The sequence below is a fragment of the Anomaloglossus baeobatrachus genome, chromosome 2, assembly GCF_048569485.1.
Source record: "Anomaloglossus baeobatrachus isolate aAnoBae1 chromosome 2, aAnoBae1.hap1, whole genome shotgun sequence".
In the NCBI taxonomy this organism is placed as follows: Eukaryota; Metazoa; Chordata; class Amphibia; order Anura; family Aromobatidae; genus Anomaloglossus; species Anomaloglossus baeobatrachus.
The window spans coordinates 757,612,769-757,640,726 of record NC_134354.1 but is presented as its reverse complement, the minus strand read 5'-3'; the positions used below and the strand labels follow the sequence as shown (position 1 = coordinate 757,640,726).

Below are 27,958 nucleotides of genomic sequence, written 5' to 3'. Positions count from 1 at the left end.
CCCAGGTGTTGTGAGATTACAACCCCCAGCATACTCTGGCAGCGGAGAGAACCCCCCTCCTCTCCATACAAATTAGACTAATGTCTTTCGATGGTATCATCTCCTGCATATAAGCCATCACCAGATGTGTCTGATAATCGCTGCCTGTTAGAGAACACCTAGGAACGTTCACCTAAACGAGAGCTCCTGTGTATGGGAGAGATGGCCAAAAGATTGTCCAGCCATCTAATGTCTATGGCACATCTTAAAGGAACATTCTCAAATTATTAAATTGCTTTGATCGATTTCAGATAAAAAGCAAGTTTGCAATTGACTTGCTTTTTCTATCTGTTGTCATGCTCTTGCAATGAGAGCTTTTATCAGACATAGTGTAGAGCTGGTTCCCATCTTGTTGTCCAGCAGACTCTGGCCAAGAATGTGAAGAAGAAGGTTACATCCCAGCCATCTCTTTCCAGTCCACTGATTTCTACACAGCACTTCTATGCTTACCTTAAGGCTACTTTACACGCTGCGATATCAGTACCGATATCGCCAGCGTGCGTACCCGCCCCCATCTGTTATGCGACACGGGCAAATCGCTGCCCGTGCTGCACAACATCGCCCAGACATGTCACACATACTTTCCTGCCCGGTGACGTCGCTGTGACCGGCGAACCGCCTCTTTTCTAAGGGGACGGTTCGTTCAGCGTCACAGCGACGTCACTGAACCGCCGCCCAATAGAAGCGGAGGGGCGGAGCTGAGCGGGACGAACATCCCGGCCACCTCCTTCCCTCCGCATAGCGGCCGGGAGGCAGGTAAGGAGAGCTTGCTCGTTCCTGCGGTGTCACACGGAGCGATGTGTACTGCCACAGGAACGAGGAACAACTTCGTTACTGCTGCAGTAACGAGATTTGAGAATGGACCCCCATGTCACCGATGAGCGATTTTGCACGTTTTTGCGACGATGCAAAATCGCTCATAGATGTCACACGCAATGGCATCGCTAATGCGGACGGATGTGCGTCACAAATTCCGTGACCCCAACGAGTTTGCATTAGCGATGTCGTAGCGTGTAAAGCCCCCTTTAGTGTCTGAAAAGCTAAATCACCAGCTCTCAGGCCAAATCGCATCACTTCCATCACTCATTATCCAGAGCTGGGTGCTAGTTCAAATGTCCTGTTTTTTTGTGTAAATACAGTAAAAAGTGTAGAGTCAGAACAAAACACCTATAGCTGATTGTGTTCTAGCAGAACGTGTCCTGAGCTTCATATTTCTACTAACACTAAAGCTCTGCTGCTCACCAGAGCTGTCACTCAAGGAGGAGGAGAGCCCGCCCTACCAGGAAGTGAGGAGACTGCAGAGCTCAGAGCTCCTCAAGAGACAATTTGAGACTATCCCTTTTAATTCCTGAGTGAGTATACGGTACTTAGTTAATTTTTGTTTCTCTCATTGCTTTTCATTGGGAGTGACCTCACTCTGCTGCTTGCAATTGGGGCATTCTCAGTACAGTAATAACTTGACTAACCAGTTTAATTAGTTTTGTGACCGAGCTCTTAATTCAATTTGCTCTTATGTCAAATCAAAATTTCCCCATTAACATACCATTAATCCATTTCAGCATGTACTTAAGGCCCCCCATCCTGGTATATGGCCCCCATCCTTGTACAAATGATCCCCCATCCTGGTATATATAATTCCCCATCCTGGTACATGTCTCGCCTCCTCCATCTTAGTATATATGATACCCCATCCTGGTACATGCATCCATCATGCCATACACTTTAATATTTATTTATTTTTTTTTTAACTCTCCAGCCCTGAGACCCCCTGCAGTGCAGCGCACTCCTCTCATGTGGTCAGCTGATCAGCGTGTTAGAACGCAGCACTCATACGCTGATCAGCTGCCTGCATAAGAGGAGGACGCTGCGCTGTGTGTGATCACGAGTATAAGCTGCTCTTATGGCCGGGGCCACACGGGGCACTAGTATGATCCTTGCATCACACTTCGCTCATGCTGGCAGCACAGCGTGAGCCGAGTGTCACTGCGACTGAGGTCCGATCATGCGATCAGACCACAGCTGCGGGGAATGGGCCGGCACTGAGGAGGGGCGAGCAGGCGCTGGGGCGGGCAGGTGCTGCGGAGGGGAGGGATTTATCTCCCTCTCTCGTCCGTAGCCAGCTATTGCCATTCTCGACCTGTACTCGTGGTACACCGGTTTACCACGATTGCAGTGTGATTTTTCTCTTGTACTCACAGCAAAAAAGGGCAACCAGTCCAGTTAGCCCAGGCCAACACATCTAATGCACAAACAGGATGCAGACAAGCCTCTCAACATGATGGACACTTCACAGGTGCAAGGTAAATTGCACACTAGTGGCGCGCATAGGCCACTGTTCACACTTGTATGCGCATGGTGAGAGGTTTGTCTGCATCCTGTTTGTGCATTGGATGTGTTGGCCTGGGCTAACTGGACTGGTTGCCCTTTTTTGCTGTGAGTACATTTTATAATACATTTTTGGGGGAGTTTTTATCTCCTCTTCTTGTTGCTATTTTTGTGATTTTTCTCTCACCCCATAGACTTGAATGGGTGCGAGAGAAAAAAAGGATCACATTACAGTTACAGCATGCTGCGATTGTTTTCTCGGTCCGATTAGGGCTGAGAAAATCATCGCTCATGGGTGCTGGGACACAGGCTAATATTGGTCCAAGTGGAATGCGATGTTTTATCGCACTCCACTTGCACCGATTTTCATGCCGTGTATTTTAGGCCTAACTCACATGGAGAAAAAAAAAAAAAAAAAAGATACAGAGCGACGGCTCTTATCTTGAAAAATGTGTTATTTGGGCACTCCCAACTCAAAGTATTACTGTATATCCAATCAATATGCCATAAAAGTCTTGAAGAACTCGTGCCAAGATGAAATTACTCCATTGGGAAGTCACAGAGAATAACCATTATATGATTTTTTTTTTCCCAATAACAGATACTGTGTGGTGACCTGTTACATAAAAATAACGTTTTTTTAGCAATGTATTTTAGGTGAAACACTGCCCTCTGGTGGACGAAAAAAAAAAAAAAAAAGCTATTTCAATTAAAAACTCCCTGCTTATTCCAAAACCTTTAGTTGAAAAGTAATCTAAGTTTGTGACACAAGTCTATGGCACAAGGAGGCTCCTGACACCCAGTAAAATGTATGCATGCGTTCCACATATACAGCAGGAGCGCTTCCCTATGTGTCCACAGTACACAGTCACACGAGGTGCAGTCAGCCTAAGGCCTTGCATTGCATCCGTCGCGCGACTGATCAGTTGTGGAATGACTGACCGTCGGGCGGAAGCAACGCAGAATGTAACGCTTTTCCGAGCGTCGAAACAACGCACTGCGCAGGATTCCGTCACAGTCCGTCAAGAGGTATAATGGTTCTCTATGGTGCAGGATTCAAAGCTGGTACGACGGATCTTTTTTTTTTTTTTACAGGGATCTGTCACATCAGTTGTACCACAATCTGCGACTGATCCGTTGCAATCAATCACAAAACGGATTGTGACTAATGGAAAAGAAGGGAATTTTGTTACTTACCGTAAATTCCTTTTCTTCTAGCTCTTATTGGGAGACCCAGACGATTGGGGTATAGCTACTGCCCTCCGGAGGCCACACAAAGCACTACACTAAAAAGTGCAAGGCCCCTCCCCCTCTGGCTATACCCCCCCGTGGTATCACGGGTTCTCCAGTTTTAGTGCCAAAGCAAGAAGGAGGAAGCCAATAACTGGTTTAAACAAATTAACTCCGAATAACGTCGGAGAACTGAAAAACCGTTCAACATGAACAACATGTGTACCCGCAAACAACCAAGAAATCCCGAAGGACAACAGGGCGGGTGCTGGGTCTCCCAATAAGAGCTAGAAGAAAAGGAATTTACGGTAAGTAACAAAATTCCCTTCTTCTTCAGCGCTCTATTGGGAGACCCAGACGATTGGGACGTCCAAAAGCTGTCCCTGGGTGGGTAAAGAGATACCTCATGTTAGAGCTGCAAAACAGCCCTCCCCTACGGGGATGTCACTGCCGCCTGCAGGACTCTTCTACCTAAGCTGGCATCCGCCGAAGCATAGGTATGCACCTGATAATGTTTGGTGAAAGTGTGCAGACTCGACCAGGTAGCTGCCTGGCACACCTGTTGAGCCGAAGCCTGGTGTCGTAGCGCCCAGGACGCACTCACGGCTCTGGTTGAATGGGCTTTCAGCCCTGAAAGAACCGGAAGCCCTGCAAAACGGTAGGCTTCCAGAATTGGTTCTTTGATCCATCGAGCCAGGATGGCTTTAGAAGCCTGCAACCTCTTGCGCGTACCAGCGACAAGAGCATCGGAACGGCGTACGGGCGCCGTGCGTGAAATGTAGATTCTGAGTGCTCTCACCAGATCTAGCAAACGTAAATCATTCTCATACCGGTGAACCGGATGAGTGCAAAAGGACGGTAAGGAGATATCCTGATTAAGATGAAACGAGGATACTACCTTAGGGAGAAACTCCGGAATGATGCGCAGCACTACCTTGTCCTGGTGAAACACCAGGAAGGGAGCCTTGGATGACAGAGCTGCCAGCTCAGACACTCGCCGAAGCGATGGGATCGCAACGAGAAACGCCACCTTCTGTGACAGGCGAGAAAAGGAAACTTCCTTCAGAGGCTCGAAAGGCGGCTTCTGGAGAGCAACTAGAACCCTGTTCAGATCCCATGGATCCAACGGCCGCTTGTACGGGGGTACGATATGACAAACCCCCTACGGGAACGTGCGCACCTTAGAAAGACGTGCTAGACGCTTCTGAAAAAACACGGATAGTGCTGAGACTTGCCCTTTGAGGGAGTCTAGCGACAAGCCCTTTTCTAACTCCTATTGTAGGAAGGAAAGAAAGATAGGCAATGCAAATGGCCAGGGAGACACTCCCTGAGTAGAGCACCAGATTAAGAAAAACTTTCCACGTTCTGTGGTAGATCTTAGCAGACGTGGGCTTCCTAGCCTGTCTCATGGTGGCAACGACCCCTTGGGATAATCCTGAAGACGCTAGGATCCAGGACACACAAGCCACACAGTCAGGTTCAGGGCCGCAGAATTCCGATGGAGAAAACGGCCCTTGAGACAGTAAGTCTGGTCGGTCTGGTAGTGACCCCGGTCGGCCGACCGTGAGATGCCACAGATCCGGGTACCACGATCTCCTCGGCCAGTCTGGTGCGACGAGTATGACGCGGCTGCAATCGGATCTGATTTTTGCGCAGTACTCTGGGCAAGAGTGCCAGAGGTGGAAACACATATGTGAGCCGGAACTGCGACCAATCTTGCACTAAGGCGTCTGCCGCCAGAGCTCTGTGATCGCGCGATCGTGCCATAAATGCCGGGACCTTGTTGGTGTGCCGAGACGCCATTAGGTCGACGTCCGGCCCCCCCCCCCAGCGGCAACAGATTTCCTGAAACACGTCCGGGTGAAGGGACCATTCCCCCGCGTCCATGCCCTGGCGACTGAGGAAGCCTGCTTCCCAGTTTTCTACGCCCGGGATGTGAACTGCGGATATGGTGGATGCTGTGTCCTCCACCCACATGAGGATTCGCCGGACTTCCTGGAAGGCTGCTGACTGCGTGTCCCTCCTGGTGGTTGATGTATGCCACCGCTGTGGAGATGTCCGACTGGATTCGGATCTGCTCCCTTCTAGCCACTTTTGGAAAGCTAATAGGGTAAGATACCCTGCCCCGATTTCCAGCACATCGAACTGAAGGGTGGACTCCTGCTGAGTCCACGTCCCCTGAGCCATGTGGCGGAGACAAACTGCTCCCCACCCTGACAGACTCGTATCTGTCGTGACCACTGCCCAGGATGGGGGCTATGGCAATGAGGTGGGAATAAGCCACTATTGCAGAGAGTCCTCGGCCGTCAGGGAAAGGGAGACTTCCCGTCCAGGGAGGTTGACTGCCCATCCCATTTGCGGAGAATGTCCGATTGCCGTTGGCGCAGATGAAACTGCGCAAAGAGAACTGCCTCGATGGCTGCCACCATCTTCCTTAGGAAGTGCATGAGGCGCCTTAAGGGGTGCGACTGGCCTTGAAGGAGAGACTGCCCCTCTGTCCGCAGTGAACGCTGCTGTTTCAGCGGAAGCTTCACTATGGCTGATACAGTATGAAATTCCATGCCGAGATACGTTAGTGATTGAGTCGGAGACAGATTTGACCTTGCCAAATTGATGATCCACCCGAAAGTCTGGAGAGTCTCCAGCGTAACATTCAGGCTGCGTTGGCATGCCTCGAGGGAGGTTGCTTTGACGAGTAGATCGTCCAAGTACGGAATCACCGGGTGTCCGTGAGAGTGCAAGACTGCTACCACTGCTGCCATGACCTTGGTGCCCACCCGTGGGGCTGTCGCCAGACTGAATGGCAGAGCTACGAACAGAAGATGTTCGTCTCCTATCACAAAACGTAGAAAACGTTGGTGCTCCGTAGCAATTGGCACGTGGAGAGGGGCATCTTTGATGTCTGTTGAGGCAAGGAAGTCTCCTCGAGACATTGAGGCAATGACGGATCGGAGGGATCCCATCCGGAACCGCCTGGCGTTCGCATGCTCGTTGAGCAGTTTCAGAACCAGAACAGGACGGAAGGAACCGTCCATTTTTGGAGCCACAAAGAGATTGGAGTACAAACCCTCGCCCTCGTTCCTGAGGGGGGACAGGGATCACCACTCCTTCTGCTCTTAGAGCGTCCACCGCCTGCAGCAGGGCATCTGCTCGGTGGAGAGGTGGGGCCGTTCTGAAGAATGGAGTCGGAGGACGAGAACAGAACACTGTCCTGTGCACGTGAGCACAATGTCCGTCACCCACCGGTCTGTGACCTGTGGCAGCTAAATGTCGCCAAAGGCGGGGGAGTCTGCCATCAACCGCGGATGCGGAGAGAGAGAGAGAGCTGAGAGTCATGAGGAGACCGCCTTGGTAGCGGTTCCTCCGGCTGCCTTCCTTGGGCGTGATTGAGCCCGGCCGGAATCTGAGCCCGTCTGAGGTTTTGTAGCCCTTTTGCACGAGGACAATTGGGACCTGCCCGAGCTTGGGAAGGACCGAAACCTCGACTGTACTTTTAGGACAGCATTAATAGGGTAAGTCGCAGTGCAGACATTGCGGAGTTACGGACGCCTCTGCGGTACAGATGTACATGTGCTCAAGGCCAGCTGCGCAAGAACAGCTGAAAAGGTTAGGTTGCCTATACGGCTGTGAATGCCGGAGCAACCGACACGCCGATAGCCTCCTAGACAGATTTCAACCAGAGTCCATCTGTCTGTGAATGGCATCTTTAAGTGAAGCCCCATCTCCAGTGCAACTATGGCTCTATATGCAAGCCTGGAGATTGGAGAATCCACCTTTGGACCCTGGGTCCAGCGCTGACCACGTCAGGGGAAAAAAGGGATAACGTGTATCCTAAAAACGTTTGGAGAAGACGCTTATCTGGTAAGCGTGGTGTTCCTGGACTGCTTCTCTGAAGTCAGCGTGGCCAGAAAAATACTCAATATCTGCGTGAGACACTGAAAAGGAACTTCTCCTGTTCGTCTCCTATCTCCACTGGGGGAGCTGAGGGAGGAAGATCCAACCTTCCATTGGTGGACGGTATAGGATCATTCCGTATGGCGTTACCACCCGGTGTATCCGGATTGAGAGCGATGTCAGTATCAAAGCCCTGAAGAGCTGCCTTTTGTTCAAGTAGATTGCCCATGGGTGCAAGTCTCTATATTATGACTACTCCGTCCCTGTCCATGGACAGGGTTGACAGGAGGTTTCTTTGGCCACAACTAGTAGAGCCCCGGCAGACGAAGTGCTAGAGACCCCGGCAGACGACGTGCTACAGGGGAGCATGCACACAATGGGACGGTGTCATGAACAGCATCCCATGTAGTAAAAACAGCACTGAAAACTGTGTTGCTTTTTTGCCGCTGCCGACTAGCTATCTAGAAGTATATAGCCAAGATTGGTGACCGTACATTGCAATGTATAGCATACAGGCATAAAGTACAAATGACCACTGCAGCACAAGCAATACAAGCAGCATAGAAGCCTGTGCCCTGGCACCCCTGCTCTTCTGCTGCTGTATACTAGTCATCTAGGGGAATATAGCCCAGAAGAGTGACCCTACAGTGCAATGTATAGCATACAAGCACAAGTACAAATGAACACTGCAGCACATGCAATCCAAGCAGCATAGAAGCCTGTGCCCTGGCACCTCTGCTCTTCTGCTGCTGTAGACTGGTCATCTAGGGGAATATAGCCCAGAAGAGTGACCATACAGTGCAATGTATAGCATACAAGCACAAGTACAAATGCACACTGCAGCCCATGCAATACAAGCAGCATAGAAAAAAAAAAACCTGTGCCCCAGCACCCTTGGTTTTCTGCTGCTGTAGTCTAGCCATTCCAGAAGAATATAGCTAAGACTAGCGACTGTACAGTGCAATGTATAGCATATCAGCATAAACACAAATGAACACCTCAGTCGTGCAAAACAAGCAGCCTAGAAAGCCTGTGCCTTAGCACACCTGCTTTCCTGCTGCTGATGTGTCGCTCCCCAAGCGGGCATATAGCGACCTATGCAGTTAAAAACAACACATGTATACACTGCAGTTATATCGTGGTCAGCACTATGTGTGCCCTTACCGCCCGCCTATAAGCGGGTGTATGAACGCCACTGTCCTGCCTTGGTGCCCCGAGCTCTGCAGTAATGGCTGCCGGCTTCTTCCCCAGCTCGTGTGAGTAGGGGCGGGCCGTGGGCGTGCCCCCAAGGCAGAGCGGGAATCCGGCGTCCGACAGAGTGCAGTGAGAGGGCTGGAGCATGTAAAAAGGCTCCAGCCCTCGGCGCTGCTGATTGCTCAGCGCCTGTCCCCTTCCCTGAGTGACAGGGAGGGGGCGGGAACGAAGCGGCACTAGGCCGCAGAAGCCGGGGACTGGAGTTATAAGCGCCGCCGCCGTAAAAGCGCGGTCGGCGCCCAGTCCCCGGCGAACTACAAGTCCCAGCCGCGCCGCCGCTCCCGGAGCGTCCGGCGCGGTAGTTCCCAAAACACAAAGTCACTCAGCAAGGCTGCAGTGACTGTAACCCTTTACTGTCCCCGGCGCACTAGCACACCCAGCAAGTCTGGAGTGTGCTGTGCCTGTGTGTACGGGGACACAGAGTACCTGTAATGGTGCAGGGCCATGTCCCTGAACGGTACTCCAGCTCCACATCCAGCAGGTTCAAATGGGTCTGTGGATGGAGCCCGGCGTCAGAGCTTTGAGGCCGGCAGGATCCCACTTCCTCAGAGCCCCTCAGGGGGATGTGGAAGGAAAGCAGCATGTGGGCTCCAGCCTCCGTACCAGCAATAGGTACCTCAACCTTACAACACCATCCAGGGGTGAGAAGGGAGCATGCTGGGGACACTATATGTGTCCTCTTTTCTTCCATCCGAAATAGTCAGCAGCTACTGCTGACTAAAATCTGTGGAGCTATGCGTGGATGTCTGACCTCCTTCGCACACAAAGCTAAAACTGGAGAACCCGTGATACCACGGGGGGGTATAGCCAGAGGGGGAGGGGCCTTGCACTTTTTAGTGTAGTGCTTTGTGTGGCCTCCGGAGGGCAGTAGCTATACCCCAATCGTCTGGGTCTCCCAATAGAGCGCTGAAGAAAAAACTGATGTGTGAAAGTAGCCTAAGGCCTCCTTTACACCTCCGTGTCTCTTGGACGTGTACTGTCCGCTTTCACACATAATGGAGACACTTTGTATGCTGACGATTTAAAGTCAACAGAGATCTTCACACCTCCGTGTTTCCACAGAAATGGCATCTGTGCGATCGGGGGGAGGGGGGGGGGGTGGGGGGGGGGGGAAATGTACGATACTGAAATCAAGGGGTTTTTTTTTATGTGCAAAAGATGTGCAAAGCCAGAAAAATGATAGATAAATGCTATATAGATAGCACAGCTATTTAGCAGATTTAATAAGCAATTAAAAAAAAAAAAAAAAAAAAAAAAAAAAAAGATGTGGAGTCTCCCCTAATTTTCATTGCAAGCACAGGTACAGCAGCAGGTGCAGGGTGCAACCCTCCACTGTCAGCTCTACCTTGGCTGGTTTTGTAAAATACAGGAGGATCCCACAGTGATTTTTTTTTTTATTTAAAATAATAATAATAATAATAAAATAATATAAAAACAAATGGCATGGGGTCCCCTTCCCATTTTTTCAAAAGCAGCCAAGGGACAGCAGACAACCGGGAGGGGGTGATATTACGATGGAAAGGACCATGGTTATTTGGCCCTTCACACCCTAATAATATCACTGCCCAGTTGTCTGCTGTCCTTTGCTGGTTTTGAATAAAAGTGGGGACCCTATGCCGTTTTAATTTAATTTTCAAATAATTAAAAAAAAAAAATTGAAGAAAACAAAAAAAACAAAAACAAAAAAAAAAAAAAACCAAACAGCGGGATCCCCTACATTTTTCCAAACCAGACAAGGTACAGCTGAGGGTTGCAGCCCCCAATGTCATCAAGTATAACCTCTGCACCAAATTTGATGACATTGAGGACATACCCCCGTCACACACAGCGATATTGCTAGCGAGGTCGCTGAAAGGTCACAGGTTTTGTGACATATCAGCGACATCGCTGTGTGTGACACGTAGCAGCGAACGGGCCCCTGCTGCGAGGACCTTTTTTTTGCTCGTTGGTCTAACGCTGTGCAGCACGCATTGGCGTGTTTGACGGCGGGAGACCAACGAGCACCGACTTGTGTAAGCAGCGTATGCTGGTAACCAGGGTAAATATCGGGTAACTAAGCAAAGCGCTTTGCTTGGTTACCCGATATTTACCCTGGTTTCCAGTGTACACCGCTTACAGGCGGCCAGCGCTGGCTCCCTGCACACGTAGTCAGGGTAAATATCGGGTAACTAAGCAAAGCGCTTTGCTTAGTAACGCGATGTGTACCCTAGCTACGGTATACAGGGAGCCAGCGCTGGCCGCCTGTAAGCGGTGTACGCTGGTAACCAGAGTAAATATCGGGTAACCAAGCAAAGCGTTTTGCTTAGTTACCCGATATTTACCCTGGTTACCAAGCGCAGCATTGTTACAAGAGTCGCTGGTGAGATCTGCCTGATAGACAGCTCACCAGCAACCATGTAGCGACGCACCAACGATCCCTGCCAGGTCGGATCGCTGGTGGAATCATTGGTGCGTCACTACGTGTGACGGTACCCTTCGTCCTTTCCTCGAGCACAATAGTTAGTGTGCTAGCTTTTCTTTGAATGCTAGGTTGCAGCCCCCACCTACTGCTGGCCTGTGTTGGATAAGAAAATTAAGGGGGACCCCACATCTTTTTTTTTTCCAAAAAATATTAATTCTGCTAAATAGCTGGGCAAGCTATCTAGCTAGGTCTCTCTTTCTATCTAGCATTTACCTATCATTTCTCTGGCTTTACACATCTTTGACATATAAAAAACCCAATCATTTCAGTATCATGCCTTGTTTTCCGGTACCGGTCACACACGGAGGACATACACATGGATGGCCGCACGGATGTGTGACATGTATAACACACGGATGGCCAAAACGGACCATGCAACTCGTGTTTTTTACATGGACGTGTGAAGGAGGCCTTATTCTATTTGTCCCTTTCTCTAATAAACTAGATACAAAGTTGGAAGACTCTCGTGACCCCAAGAACCATATTAGATCATCAGTGCTGAGGACATGACGCCAGCACATGAGGAATATTTACAAGGTTCTTAGTGTTATTCTCATTATCATAAATGATTAAAATTGCAAGGTGGTTATTAAAAACAAAAACAAGGTTCTTTGCAATTTGTTGCTAAACATCGTCTCTGTTCTTAAGACTAGAAGCATTTCTAATGTTACCGCATACTGTTCATTATGTAGCTTACCGGCCACTTCTGCAGTCTATCGGCGGTAGACCGTCTCCAAAGCAAGGACTGCGGCACCTCTTTGTTATAAAGCTTGTAAGCACTGTGCTGAAGGTGGCTGATCTGGGCACAGTGTTTTTATTTGGGCCTCCAGCAGTACTGTTCCCTTTAATGATAATGAGATTACTCTGCAGACTCTGCCCCAGTCTACACAGCAATGCAGTAACCAACAAAACTATGAAAATTTTAGTAGATATAGATAAAGAAATCCACCTAAAGTCATTGAGGCTATGTGCCCACGCTGCGGATTTACCGCGGATTTTGCCGCGGATTTGCCGCGGATTTCCCGAAAATCTGCAGCAGCGGCACTTCCAAGCCATTTCAATGGCATTTTGGAAATGCTGTGTCCATGCAGCGGATTTTTCCGCTGCGGATTTGCCGCGGATTTTGATCCGGAAAAATCTGCATGTCAATTGTTTGTTGCAGATTTGGTGCGGATTTTGGGTATAGAATGGGGGAAAAAAAAAAAAATCCGCATCAAAATCCGCGGCAAATCCGCGGGTGCTGATTTGCCGCGAAAGTCGCGGATTTTCATGCAGAAAAATCCGCAGGTACGTTCTACCGTGGACACATAGCCTGATATCTGATTTTGGCTGACCGGTACACTCTGTCAGCATAAAAACGCAGCACTAAATATAACCCTAAGGCTATGTGCCCACGCTGCGGAAAATGCGCGGATTTTGCCGCGGATTTCTCGCGGAAAAGCTGCGGATTTCCCAAAAATCTGCAGCTCAGGCACTTCCCAGCCATTTCTATGGCATTTTGGGAATGCTGTGCCGACGCTGCGGATTTTTCTGCAGCGGATTTCGTGCGGATTTTGGTCCGGAAAAATCTGCAACATGTCAATTATTGTTGCGGATTTTCGTCCGGATTTTGGCTTTAAAATTGGGAGAAAAAAAAAAATCTGCGGCAATTCCGCAAAGCTGCGGATTTTGATGCAGAAAAATCCGCAGCTACATTCTCCCGTGGGCACATAGCCTAATAGGTCCCCAGCTCCAAGCCAACCATTGAAGAATATGGCCTGTGCATTAAAGCACAATTAATAGTGCAGAAATCCGGTTATTTTACAGTGTCTTGAACATAACAAAAAAAACAAACCCTAACTCCGATATCCTGCCCTGCTTTTACAGAGACTGTTTCTTCCTTCTCTAGAGGTAGGTAAGAAGCTATAATTTTATTAGTGGCTCTACAGTGCACAGAGACCCAGCCGCGGGGAGAGAGACTGAGCGCGTGTGACCACCAGCACTCAGCTCATCAGGTGGACGTGCACATTGCTATATACTTTGAACACCAGGTGGCGCCATACTATGTAAAGTCATAACTATTTTTTAAAAAAAAAATTTAAAGCACGTAAATGGCAAATATTCGTGATTTATTCTAATCTATGCAATCAATATGATACCAATTAATTCTTATGATATTAAATGGATCAATTCGCAAAGTATTTGTAAAAAAATAAGCAATTGTATCATTTGTTATAAAAAAGAAGGGAATTTTGTTTACTTACCGTAAATTCCTTTTCTTCTAGCTCCAATTGGGAGACCCAGACAGTGGGTGTATAGCTACTGCCTCTGGAGGCCGCACAAAGAACTACACTTAAAAGTGTAAGGCCCCTCCCCTTCTGGCTATACACCCTCCCGTAGGAGTACAGATTCCTCAGTTTTAGTACCAAAGCAAGAAGGAGGAAAGCCAATAACAGTTTCAAAAACAAATTCAATCCGATAACTAGATCGGAGAACTTAAGAAACAACGTGAACAACATGTGCACCCGAAAAAACGAAACCCTAAAAACAGATAGGGCGGGTGCTGGGTCTCCCAATTGGAGCTAGAAGAAAAGGAATTTACGGTAAGTAAACAAAATTCCCTTCTTTTTCGCTCCTAATTGGGAGACCCAGACAGTGGGACGTCCAAAAGCAGTCCCTGGGTGGGTAAAAAGATACCACATGAACGGGCTGTCATACAGCCTCTTCCTACAGGTGGGCCACCGCCGCCTGAAGGACCTGTCTACCTAGGCTGGCGTCTGCCGAAGCGTAGGTATGCACTTGATAGTGTTTGGTAAACGTGTGCAGACTCGACCAGGTAGCCGCCTGGCACACTTGCTGAGCCGTAGCCTGATGCCTCAACGCCCAGGACGCACCAACGGCTCTGGTAGAATGGGCCTTCAGTCCAGATGGAATCTGAAGCCCAGCAGAACGGTATGTGTGAAGAATTGGTTCCTTGATCCACCGCGCCAGGGTGGATTTGGAAGCTTGCGATCCCTTATGCTGACCAGCGACTAGGACAAAGAGCGCATCCGAACGGCGTAGAGGCGCCGTGCGAGAAATGTAAATCCTGAGTGCTCTCACCAGGTCCAACAGATGTAAACCCTTTTCAAATTGGTGAACTGGATGCGGACACAAAGATGGCAAAGTGATATCCTGATTGAGATGAAAGGAAGAAACCACCTTGGGAGAAAACTCTGGAATTGGACGCAGTACCACCTTGTCTTGGTGAAATACCAGGAAGGGAGATTTGCAAGATAACGCCGCCAGCTCGGACACTCTTCGAAGAGACGTGACCGCTACAAGAAAAACTACCTTTTGTGAAAGCCGAGAAAGGGGAACCTCTTTCAAAGGCTCGAAAGGCGGCTTTTGAAGAGCAAGGAGAACCTTGTTCAGATCCCAGGGTTCCAATGGCCGTCTGTAAGGAGGAACGATATGACAAACTCCTTGGAGAAACGTGCGTACTTTAGAAAGCTGTGCCAAGCGCTTCTGAAAGAATACGGATAACGCGGAGACTTGACCCTTAAGCGAGCTAAGGGACAAACCTTTTTCCAACCCAGACTGCAGGAAGGAAAGAAAAATTGGCAATGCAAATGGCCAGGGAGAAAACCCTTGAGCCAAGCACCACGCTAAGAATATCTTCCACGTCCTGTGATAGATCTTAGCTGAGGATGGTTTTCTAGCCTGTCTCATTGTGGCAACAACTCCCTGAGATAAACCTGAGGCCGCTAGGATCCAGGACTCAATGGCCACACAGTCAGGTTCAGGGCCGCAGAATTCAGATGGAAAAACGGCCCTTGAGACAGCAGATCTGGACGGTCTGGTAGTGCCCACGGTTGGCCTACCGTGAGATGCCACAGATCCGGGTACCACGACCTTCTTGGCCAATTTGGAGCGACGAGTATGGCTCGCTGGCAGTCGGACTTGATTTTCCGGAGAACTCTGGGTAACAATGCTAGAGGTGGGAACACATAGGGGAGTCGGAATTGCGACCAATCCTGAACCAAGGCGTCTGCCGCCAGCGCTCGGTGATCGTGAGACCGTGCCATGAAAACTGGGACCTTGTTGTTGTGCCGTGACGCCATCAGATCGACGTCCGGCGACCCCCAGCGGCAACAGATCTGTTGAAACACGTCCGGGTGAAGGGACCATTCTCCTGCGTCCATGCCCTGGCGACTGAGAAAGTCTGCTTCCCAGTTTTCCACGCCTGGGATGTGAACTGCAGATATGGTGGACGCTCTGCTTTCCACCCACGTCAAAATCCGCTGGACTTCTTGAAAAGCTTGGCGACTGCGTGTTCCCCCTTGGTGGTTGATGTACGCCACCGCCGTGGAATTGTCCGACTGAATCCGAATCTGCTTGCCTTCCAGCCATTGTTGGAAGGCTCGCAGGGCAAGGTAGATTGCTCTGATTTCCAGAACATTGATCTGCAAGGTGGACTCTTCCTGAGTCCACGTCCCCTGAGCCCTGTGGTGGAGAAACACCGCTCCCCACCCTGATAGGCTCGCATCTGTCGTGACCACTGCCCAGGACGGGGGAAGGAACGACTTTCCCTGTGACAATGAGTTGGGGAGAAGCCACCAACGTAGAGAATCCTTGGCAGTCTGAGAGAGGGAGACAGTCCTGTCGAGGGACGTCGATTTCCCATCCCATTGGCGTAGAATGTCCCATTGTAGAGGGCGCAGATGAAACTGCGCGAACGGGACTGCCTCCATTGCTGCTACCATCTTTCCTAGGAAATGCATGAGGCGCCTCAGTGAGTGCGACTGGCTCTGAAGGAGAGATTGCACTCCGGTCCGTAGCGAGCACTGCTTGTCCAGTGGAAGCCTCACTATCGCTGATAGAGTATGAAACTCCATGCCAAGATAAGTCAGAGATTGGGTCGGGGTTAGATGAGACTTTGGAAAGTTGATAATCCACCCGAAAGTCTGGAGAGTGTCTAGCGCCACCTTCAGACTGTGTTGGCATGCTTCTTGAGAGGATGCCTTTATAAGCAGGTCGTCTAGGTACGGGATGACCGAGTGACCCTGCGAGTGCAGAACAGCTACTACTGCTGCCATGACTTTGGTGAAGACCCGGGGGGCTGTTGCCAGACCGAAGGGTAACGCTACGAACTGTAGGTGCTCGTCGTGTATGACGAAACGTAGGAAACGCTGATGCTCTGGTGCAATCGGCACGTGGAGATACGCATCTTTGATGTCTATTGATGCTAGAAAATCTCCCTGAGACATTGAGGCTATGACGGAGCGTAGGGATTCCATCCGGAACCTCCTGACTTTTACGTGTCTGTTGAGCAACTTCAGATCCAGGACGGGACGATACGATCCGTCCTTTTTTGGGACCACAAACAGATTGGAGTAAAAACCGTGACCCTGTTCCTGAAGAGGGACGGAGGTCACCACTCCTTCCGCCTTTAGAGCGGCCACCGCCTGCAACAGAGCATCGGCTCGGTCTGGTGGTGGAGAAGTTCTGAAGAAACGAGTTGGCGGACGAGAACCGAACTCTATCCTGTACCCGTGAGATAGAATATCTCTCACCCAACGGTCTTTGACATTTGCTAGCCAAATGTCGCCAAAGTGGGACAGCCTCCCACCGACCGCGGGTGTGGGCATCGGAGACCGCAAGTCAGGAGGACGTCGTTTTGGCAACGGTTCCTCCGGCTGGTCTTTTTGGGCGTGACTGAGACCTCCAAGAATTTGAACGTCTCTGGTCCTTTTGAGTCTTTTTTGACGAGGCGAATTGGGACCTGCCCTGTCCTCGAAAGGACCGATAACCAGACTGACCCCTCCTCTGTTGGGGCTTGTTTTGTCTGTGTTGCGGTAAGGAAGAGTCCTTACCCTTGGAGTGTTTGATGATTTCATCCAAACGCTCTCCAAACAATCGGTCACGAGAAAAAGGCAAATTGGTTAAGCACTTCTTGGAATGAGAATCTGCTTTCCAATGTCTCAACCACAGAGCCCTACGCAAAACAACTGAGTTGGCTGACGCCACTGCCGTGCGGCTTGTAGCGTCAAGAACAGCATTAATCGCGTACGACGCGAATGCCGCCATTTGCGAGGTCAATGGTGCTACCTGCGGGGCAAATGCACGTGTGACAGAGTCGACTCGCGCAAGCCCGGCCGTGATAGCTTGGAGTGCCCATACGGCCGCAAAAGAAGGCGCTAATGACGCTCCAATCGCTTCATAGATGGATTTCAGCCAGAGCTCCATCTGCCTGTCAGTGGCATCTTTAAGTGCCGCTCCATCTTCAACAGCAACCAAGGATCTGGCTGCAAGCCTGGAAATTGGAGGATCCACTTTTGGACACTGGGTCCAACCCTTGACCACTTCAGAGGGAAAAGGGTAGCGTGTATCTTTAAGTCGTTTAGGAAAACGCCTTTCAGGATAAGCGTGGGGTTTCTGGATTGCGTCTCTGAAGTCAGCGTGGTCCAGAAAAGTGCTTAATGTACGCTTAGGGTATCTGAAATGGATTCTCTCGTGCTGCGAAGCTGACTCCTCTACAGGAGGAGCTGGTGGGGAAATATTCAACATCTTATTGATGTTAAATATAAGATCATTAACTATTGCGTCACCATCTGGTGTATCTAGATTGAGAGCGGTCCCAGGATCAGAATCCTGATCAGTTAAGTCCGCCTCATCACCCATAGATTCATCCCGCTGGGATCCAGACCATTGAGATGAATGTGAAGGCCCGTCATAACGAGCCCGCTTAGGCTGCCCGGGGCCATCGTCCGAGTCAGAGTCTTCACCCTGAGGTGTAGATGCCCGTCCCGGAGCTAGGAGCTGAGGGGGACCAGGGGGCAATACATGCACAGTGTCCGTGGTCTGAAGTACAGGCCTAGCTCGCAATGTGTCAAGAATTTGTGACATAGTGAGAGACATTCTGTCAGCAAAAGCTGCAAACTCAGTTCCTGTCACCTGGACAGCATTCACAGGTGGTACACCCTGGGACACGTCCAGCAGAGGTCCCGACTGTGCAAGCGCCGCAGGGGCCGAGCACTGCACACAATGGGGGTCCGTGGAGCCTGCCGGTAGAAAAGTCCCACATGCGGTGCAGGAAGCATACAATGTCTGTGCCTTGGCACCCTTGCGTTTTACGGGCGACATGCTGCTGGCTCTCTGCATGTGAGAGAGTCTATAGCCAAAGGGCGACCAGCGCTATGTAATACCAAGTATTTGTAGCAACAAAATACTAAGAATACTACGAGCACAAGAGGGGGTGAGCCCTGAGGGCTGCTTACCGCCCGCTGAACAGCGGGTAAGAGGCTGCTGAATGCCTTGTCTGGGTCTCCCCGGCTCCCCTCTGCAGCTCAGCGTGTCTGCAAGAATGGCTGCCGGCTACTGTGGAGAGGGGCGGTCCGTGGGAGTTCCCAAACAAAAGTGCGGGAACAGTGTCCCCTCTGTGCTGACTGTGAGGGCTGGAGTATGTAAAAACGACTCCAGCCCTCAGCGCTGATGCCCTGGCCAGCGTCCCGCCCCTCTCCTGACTGGCAGGTCTGTGGGCGGGAACGAACGCAAGCAGGCCGCAAAAGCCGGGGACTCGAGTTATCAGCGCGGCCGCCGTAAAAGCGCGGGCCGCGCTGAAGTCCCCGGCGCACCGCAAGTGCCAGCCGCGCCGCTGTTCGAGCGGCCGGCGCGACCGAGTTCTGGACGTGGGCAGCGTCCCGCCCCTCTCCTGACTGGCAGGTGTGGGGGCGGGAACGAAAGGAAGCAGGCCGCAAAAGCCGGGGACTGTAGTTATCAGCGCGGCCGCCGTAAAAGCGCAGGCCGCGCTGAAGTCCCCGGCGCACTACAAGTGCCAGCCGCGCCGCAGTCCCAGCGGCCGGCGCGTCCTATTCCCATAAATGTGCCTGCTTCAGCAAAGCTGAATGAGGCCATGGCACAGGCGCCGCAGCGCTGATGTCCCCCGGCGCACTACAACACCCAGCATGCTGCGGTGTGAGCGCCAGATACACGGGGACACAGAGTACCTTGAGGATGCAGGGCCATGTCCCTGATGTACTCCGCTCCATCCAGCATCTTCTCCAGGGGCTGTAGATGGAGCACGGTCTCTGTGCCTGGAGACCGGTAAATCCCACTTCACCCAGAGCCCTGTAAAAAGGGATGGGGAAGGAATCAGCATGTGGGCTCCTGCCGCCGTACCCGCAATGGGTACCTCAACCTTACAAACACCTCCGACATAAGTGGGGTGAGAAGGGAGCATGCTGGGGACACTATATGTGTCCTCTTTTCTTCCATCCGACATAGTCAGCAGCTGCTGCTGACTAAAAACAATGGAGCTATGCGTGCGTGTCTGACCTCCTTGCGCACAAAGCTAAAACTGAGGAATCTGTACTCCTACGGGAGGGTGTATAGCCAGAAGGGGAGGGGCCTTACACTTTTAAGTGTAGTTCTTTGTGCGGCCTCCAGAGGCAGTAGCTATACACCCACTGTCTGGGTCTCCCAATTAGGAGCGAAAAAGAAAAATCCTCTCCATTCTCCAGGCATGCCGGGATTTTTTCATTTCATCGTTTACAGCTTGTGCCTAAGAAGTGGCTGGTCTTTTTGGCAAGAAGCGCAGCACTTACAAGCTCTTGCTATAAGCCCTGCTCTGAAGCTGGTTTGGATTGCTGTTTCCAGCCCCTGCACACCTTCAATGCTGCAGAGGAAAGTGTGTCTCTGCTCAAAGCATCAGAAAGTGCAGCGTCTGGATGAGGGCGTGACCACGCCAATCTGAAGCACGTGGCCCCCAGCAAGCAGGAAGAAAGAATGATGAGAATCCCTTTAATAGGATCTTAGTCACTTGTAAAAAGGAAGAAACGTTTGTAACTGTGAGACCTACTACTTTGGAAACATCACAGCAGCAGCAAAATGACTACTAAAGCCATCAAAGGGCTATGGAAATCCCACAAGTGTGAAAGGAAAGCGAACAGAATATGTTTCTAATTTGTACAAAAAACCCAACAAATAAAGAATCTTAATGCAGCCCTCGTAGCTCACCTTCCGGGCCTGCTCCTCTGCCCGCTCCTTCTTAATCTTCTCCAATTCTGCCAGGAGGGCTGCGGTGTCATCGTCACTGTCTTCATCTGAATCATCATCGTCTTCATCTTCCTGCAGCGAAAAGGAAATGACAGAATTAAACACTCCTCCCCGAGATCATGTCCTTCCCTGGAGTCTTCCAGAGTCCCGTTTGCCTCCCCGTCTCGCACCCCAGTGCCTTGAGGACCCCAAACCAACGATATAAGTCTGCAGGGACTTAAGGGATTACAATTACATATCTACATATATAGATTATTGGTGAAAAAAAAATTAGTGTCCGTGACATCATTCTCTGAAACCCGCCCCCACTGGCACAGCGGGATCGTGCGGCGCCACCCACTGGCACAGCGGGATCCTGCGGCGCCACCCACTGGCACAGCGGGATCCTGCGGCGCCACCCACTGGCACAGCGGGATCCTGCGGCGCCACCCACTGGCACACCGGGATCGTGCGGCGCCACCCACTGGCACACCGGGATCGTGCGGCGCCACCCACTGGCACACCGGGATCGTGCGGCGCCACCCACTGGCACACCGGGATCGTGCGGCGCCACCCACTGGCACACCGGGATCGTGCGGCGCCACTCACTGGCACACCGGGATCGTGCGGCGCCACCCACTGGCACACCGGGATCGTGCGGCGCCACCCACTGGCACACCGGGATCGTGCGGCGCCACCCACTGGCACACCGGGATCGTGCGGCGCCACCCACTGGCACACCGGGATCGTGCGGCGCCACCCACTGGCACACCGGGATCGTGCGGCGCCACCCACTGGCACACCGGGATCGTGCGGCGCCACCCACTGGCACACCGAGATCGTGCGGCGCCACCCACTGGCACACCGAGATCGTGCGGCGCCACCCACTGGCACACCAGGATCGTGCGGCGCCACCCACTGGCACACCGGGGTCGTGCGGCGCCACCCACTGGCACACCGGGATCGTGCGGCGCCACCCAATGGCACACCGGGATCGTGCGGCGCCACCCAATGGCACACCGGGATCGTGCGGCGCCACCCACTGGCACACCGGGATCGTGCGGCGCCACCCACTGGCACACTGGGATCGTGTGATGCTACTCATTGGCTCACCGGAATCGTGTGACGCTACTCATTGGCTCACCGGAACCAATGCATAACAAAATAGCTGCACTTAACTACCGCAGCATTTAAGTGGTTAGACAGCTGCGATCAGAGCAAACTCCAGTTGCTGCTGATGGGAGTCCAATGCTGGCTGTATAACACAGCCGGCATTTGCAGTGTATGGTTTTGGCTCAGCTGAAGAGGAAAAGAAAAAAAAAAAGCGTTCACTATTTCCTATTACATTTATCGAACAGGATGACTGAAATAACATTACCCAGCTTTCATTTTTCTGCAGCAGAGAGAAAGGTTTTTGTCACCGTTTGCTCAGTCTAGAATATAAAATTAGGGAGTTTTTGTCACTATTTTCCAAGATCCCAAGATAACGTTTCCGTTTTTTCGATTGATGGAGTTTATTTTTTGCTGGGCAAGACATTTTTATTGATACCATTTTGGGATAAAGATGATATTTTGATCACTTGTTACTGCATGTTTTTTCTCGTATTGCAGTGGCCGAAAAAAAAACGTAATTTTGGCTTCTTCATTTTTTTATTTTTTGTTTACAGATTGAGTTAATAATTTTTATATCTTGATAGATCGGACTTTTCTGATTGTGGCGATACCACGTGTATTTAAAGAAGGGAATTTTGTTTACTTACCGTAAATTCCTTTTCTTCTAGCTCTAATTGGGAGACCCAGACAATTGGGTGTATAGGCTATGCCTCCGGAGGCCGCACAAAGTATTACACTTAAAAGTGTTAAGCCCCTCCCCTTCTGCCTATACACCCCCCGTGCTCCCACGGGCTCCTCAGTTTTGGTGCAAAAGCAAGAAGGAGGAAAAAGAATTATAAACTGGTTTAAAGTAACTTCAATCCGAAGGAATATCGGAGAACTGAAACCATTCAACATGAACAACATGTGTACACAAAAAAACAGGGGCGGGTGCTGGGTCTCCCAATTAGAGCTAGAAGAAAAGGAATTTACGGTAAGTAAACAAAGAAGGGAATTTTGTTACTTACCGTAAATTCCTTTTCTTCTAGCTCCAATTGGGAGACCCAGACGATTGGGTGTATAGCTACTGCCTCCGGAGGCCACACAAAGCATTACACTAAAAAGTGTAAGGCCCCTCCCCTTCTGGCTATACACCCCCCGTGGGATCACGGGCTGCTCAGTTTTAGTGCCAAAGCAAGAAGGAGGAAAGCCAATAACTGGTTTAAACAAATTCAATCCGAAGAACATCGGAGAACTGAAAACCGTTCAACATGAACAACATGTGTACCCGAAAAAAACAAAAATCCCGAAGGAAACAGGGCGGGTGCTGGGTCTCCCAATTGGAGCTAGAAGAAAAGGAATTTACGGTAAGTAACAAAATTCCCTTCTTCTTCGGCGCTCCATTGGGAGACCCAGACGATTGGGACGTCCAAAAGCAGTCCCTGGGTGGGTAAATTAATACCTCATGTTAGAGCTGCAAAAACAGCCCTTCCCTACGAGGAGGCAACCGCCGCCTGTAGGACTCTTCTACCTAGGCTGGCGTCCGCCGAAGCATAGGTATGCACCTGATAATGTTTGGTGAAAGTGTGCAGACTCGACCAGGTAGCTGCCTGGCACACCTGTTGAGCCGTAGCCTGGTGTCGTAATGCCCAGGACGCACCCACGGCTCTGGTAGAATGGGCCTTCAGCCCTGAAGGAACCGGAAGCCCGGCAGAACGGTAGGCTTCAAGGATTGGTTCCTTGATCCATCGAGCCAGGGTGGATTTGGAAGCCTGCAACCCTTTGCGCTGACCAGCGACAATGACAAAGAGTGCGTCCGAGCGGCGCAGGGGCGCCGTGCGGGAAATGTAGATTCTGAGTGCTCTCACCAGATCTAACAAATGTAGATCCTTCTCATACCGATGAACTGGATGAGTACAAAGAGAAGGTAAGGAAATATCCTGATTGAGATGAAAGGAGGATACCACCTTAGGGAGAAACTCCGGGATCGGGCGCAGCACTACCTTGTCCTGGTGAAACACCAGGAAGGGAGCTTTAGATGACAGCGCTGCCAGTTCGGACACCCTCCGAAGAGACGTGACCGCTACTAAAAAGGCCACTTTCTGTGAGAGTCGAGAAAGTGAAACATCCCTCAGAGGCTCGAAGGGCGGCTTCTGGAGAGCAACTAGTACCCTGTTCAGATCCCATGGGTCTAACGGCCGTTTGTACGGAGGGACGATGTGACGAACCCCCTGCAGGAACGTGCGTACCTGAGGAAGTCGTGCTAGCCGCTTTTGAAAAAATACAGATAGCGCTGAGACTTGCCCTTTAAGGGAGCTGAGCGACAAACCTTTTTCCAACCCAGACTGCAGGAAGGAAAGAAACGTAGGCAATGCAAATGGCCAGGGGGGACACTCCCTGAGTAGAGCACCAGGATAAGAATATCTTCCACGTTCTGTGGTAGATCTTAGCAGACGTGGGCTTCCTAGCTTGTCTCATGGTGGCAACAACACCTTGAGATAATCCTGAAGACGCTAGGATCCAGGACTCAATGGCCACACAGTCAGGTTCAGGGCCGAAGAATTCAGATGGAAAAACGGCCCTTGTGACAGCAAGTCTGGTCGATCTGGCAGCGCCCACGGTTGTCCGACCGTGAGATGCCACAGATCCGGGTACCACGATCTTCTCGGCCAGTCTGGAGCGACGAGTATGACGCGGCGGCAATCGGACCTGATCTTGCGTAGCACTCTGGGCAAGAGTGCCAGAGGTGGAAACACATAGGGCAGCTGGAACTGCGACCAATCCTGCACTAAGGCGTCTGCCGCCAGAGCTCTTTGATCGCGAGACCGCGCCATGAAGGCCGGAACCTTGTTGTTGTGCCGAGACGCCATTAGGTCGACGTCCGGCATTCCCCAGCGACGACAGATTTCCTGAAACACGTCCGGGTGAAGGGACCATTCCCCTGCATCCATACCCTGGCGACTGAGAAAGTCTGCTTCCCAGTTTTCTACGCCCGGGATGTGAACTGCGGATATGGTGGAGGCCGTGGCTTCCACCCACAGCAGAATCCGCCGGACTTCCTGGAAGGCTTGCCGACTGCGTGTCCCGCCTTGGTGGTTGATGTATGCCACCGCTGTTGAGTTGTCCGACTGAATTCGGATCTGCTTTCCTTCCAGCCACTGTTGGAAGGCCAGTAGGGCCAGATACACTGCCCTGATTTCCAGAACATTGATCTGAAGAGTGGACTCCTGCTGAGTCCACGTACCCTGAGCCCTGTGGTGGAGAAAAACTGCTCCCCACCCTGACAGACTCGCGTCTGTCGTGACCACCTCCCAGGAAGGGGGTAGGAAGGACCTTCCCTGTGATAATGAGGTGGGAAGAAGCCACCACTGAAGCGAGTCCTTGGCCGTCTGGGAGAGGAGGACTTTCTTGTCTAAGGACGTCGACCTCCCGTCCCATTGGCGGAGAATGTCCCATTGAAGTGGGCGCAGATGAAACTGGGCAAACGGGACTGCTTCCATTGCTGCCACCATCTTCCCCAGGAAGTGCATGAGGCGTCTTAAGGGGTGCGATTGACCTTGAAGGAGAAACTGCACCCCTGTCTGTAGTGACCGCTGCTTGTCCAGCGGAAGCTTCACTACCGCTGAGAGAGTATGAAACTCCATGCCAAGGTATGTCAGTGATTGTGTCGGTGACAGGTTTGACTTTGAAAAGTTGATGATCCACCCAAAAGTCTGGAGAGTCTCCAGCGCAACGTTTAGGCTGTGTTGGCATGCCTCTTGAGAGGGTGCCTTGACAAGCAGATCGTCTAAGTAAGGGATCACCGAGTGTCCCTGAGAGTGCAAGACTGCTACTACTGCTGCCATGACTTTGGTGAAAACCCGTGGGGCTGTCGCCAGACCGAAGGGCAGAGCTACGAACTGAAGATGGTCGTCTGCTATCACGAAGCGTAGAAAACGCTGGTGCTCTGGAGCAATCGGCACGTGGAGATAAGCATCTTTGATGTCTATTGATGCTAGGAAATCTCCTTGAGACATTGAGGCAATGACGGAGCGGAGCGATTCCATCCGGAACCGCCTGGTTTTTACGTGCTTGTTGAGCAGTTTTAGGTCCAGAACAGGACGGAACGAGCCGTCCTTTTTTGGCACCACAAACAGATTGGAGTAAAAACCTTGACCTCGTTCCTGAAGAGGAACAGGGATCACCACTCCTTCTGCCCTTAGAGAGCATACCGCCTGCAGAAGGGCATCGGTTCGGTCGGGGTGTGGGGAAGTTCTGAAGAACCGAGGCGGAGGACGAGAACTGAACTCTATCCTGTACCCGTGAGACAAAACGTCTGTTACCCACCGGTCCTTGACCTGTGGCAGCCAAATGTCGCAAAAGCGGGAGAGTCTGCCACCGACCGATGATGCGGAGGGAGGAGGCCGAAAGTCATGAGGCAGCCGCCTTGGAAGCGGTTCCTCCTGTTGCTTTCTTTGGGCGTGAGTGAGCCCGCCAGGAATCTGAGCTCCTCTGCTCCTTCTGAGTCCCCTTGGACGAGGAGAATTGGGCCCTGCCCGAGCCTCGAAAGGACCGAAACCTCGACTGTCCTCTCCTCTGTTGAGGTTTGCTTGATCTGGGCTGGGGTAAGGAAGAATCCTTACCCTTGGACTGTTTAATAATTTCAGCCAATTGCTCACCAAACAGTCTGTCACCAGATAATGGCAAACTGGTTAAGCATTTTTTGGAAGCAGAATCTGCTTTCCATTCCTTTAACCACAAGGCTCTGCGCAAAACCACAGAGTTGGCGGACGCCATTGAGGTACGGCTCGTGGAGTCTAGGACCGCATTGATAGCGTAAGTCGCAAACGCAGACATTTGCGAGGTTAAGGACGCCACTTGCGGCACTGATGGACGTATGAGAGAGTCCACCTGCTCCAGACCAGCTGAAATAGCTTGGAGTGCCCACACGGCCGCGAATGCAGGAGCAAACGACGCGCCGATAGCTTCATAGACAGATTTCAACCAAAGGTCCATCTGTCTGTCATTGGCATCTTTTAGTGAAGCCCCATCTTCCACTGCAACTATGGATCTAGCCGCAAGCCTGGAGATTGGGGGGTCCACTTTTGGACACTGGGTCCAGCGTTTGACCACGTCAGGGGGAAAGGGATAACGTGTATCCTTAAGACGTTTGGCGAAACGCTTGTCTGGATAAGTATGGTGTTTCTGGACTGCTTCTCTGAAGTCAGAGTGGTCCAGAAAAGTACTCAATTTACGCTTGGGATACCTGAAATGGAATTTCTCCTGCTGTGCAGCTGCCTCCTCTGCTGAAGGGGCTGGGGGAGAAATATCCAACAGTCTATTGATGGCCGCTATAAGATCATTTACCATAGCGTCACCATCAGGAGTATCCAGATTGAGAGCGGTCTCAGAATTAGGCTCCTGATCAGCTACCTCTGCCTCATCATACAGAGAAGCCTCTCGCTGAGACCCTGACCAGTGTGATGACGTCGAGGGTCTTTCCCAGCGAGCTCGCTTAGGCTGCCTGGGACTGTCGTCCGAGTCAGAGCCTTCAGCCTGTGATGCCTGAGACCCCCTTGTAGCCTGGACTAGTTCCAACTGAGGGGGACCGGGAAACATTGCATCAACAGTGTCCATGGTCTGACTGACCGGCCTGGACTGCAAAGTTTCAAGAATTTTTGTCATAGTCACAGACATCTTATCAGCAAAAACTGCAAACTCTGTCCCCGTCACTGGGGCAGGGTTCACAGGCGTCTCTGCCTGGGCCACTACCACCATAGACTCCGGCTGACGAAGTGGCACAGGGACCGAACATTGCACACAATGGGGGTCAGTGGAACCTGCCGGTAGATCAGCCCCACATGCGGTACAATCAGCATATAAAGCCTGTGCCTTGGTACCCTTGCTTTTTGCGGATGACATGCTGTTGTCTCCTCAGAGCAATGGGGTATAAGCCAAGGAGCGACCGTACAGTGCAATATATAGGTACAGACAAAAAGTACACTAAATAACACTGTGGCACTAGTGGGGTCAGCACTTTTGTGCTGCTTACCGCCCGCTTAACAGCGGGTGTGTGGTCGCCAGAATCCCCTGTCTGGGTCTCCCAGGGCTATGTCCGTTCTCCAGCTCAGACTGCGTGCAGGAATGGCTGCCGGCGTCCTGTGAAGAGGGGCGGGCCGTGGGCGTGCTGCAGACAAGAGCGGGAAACTGGCGTCCCACTGTGCCGAGTGAGAGGGCTGGAGTATGTAAATAAGACTCCAGCCCTCGGCGCTGAATGATTGTACAGCGTCTCTCCCCTTCCGTGATTGACAGGGTTGGGGGCGGGAACGAAACGGAGCTAGGCCGCAAAAACCGGGGACTAGATTTATGAGCGCTGCCGTCGTAAAAGCACGGTCAGCGCGAGTCCCCGGCGCACTACAAGTCTCAGCCGCGCCGCCGCTCCAGGGGCGGTCGGCGCGGTAGTTCCCAACACAGAAAGTCACTCAGCAAAGCTGTAGTGAATAAGACCCAGGCGCGCAGCGCTACTGTCCCCGGCGCACTAGAACACCCAGCAACTCTGGCGTGTGTCTGTGCCTGTCCGTACGGGGACACAGAGTACCTGAATGTTGCAGGGCCTCTGACGGTACTCAGCTCCGTATCCAGCAGGATCTCCGGGTCTGTGGATGGAGCCCGGCCTCAGAGTCTGGAGGC

General features: G+C 51.5%; 1 protein-coding gene across 1 annotated transcript in view; it reads right to left on the bottom strand.

Moving 5' to 3' along the window:
- Nucleotides 1-27,958, bottom strand: part of CWC15 (CWC15 spliceosome associated protein) — a 53,448-nt gene that overhangs the window by 11,282 nt on the left and 14,208 nt on the right. Inside the window, exon 5 of the mRNA XM_075334675.1 lies at nucleotides 20,180-20,290. Coding sequence (XP_075190790.1) covers nucleotides 20,180-20,290 — 111 coding nt within the window. The remainder of the gene's footprint in view (nucleotides 1-20,179; nucleotides 20,291-27,958) is intronic.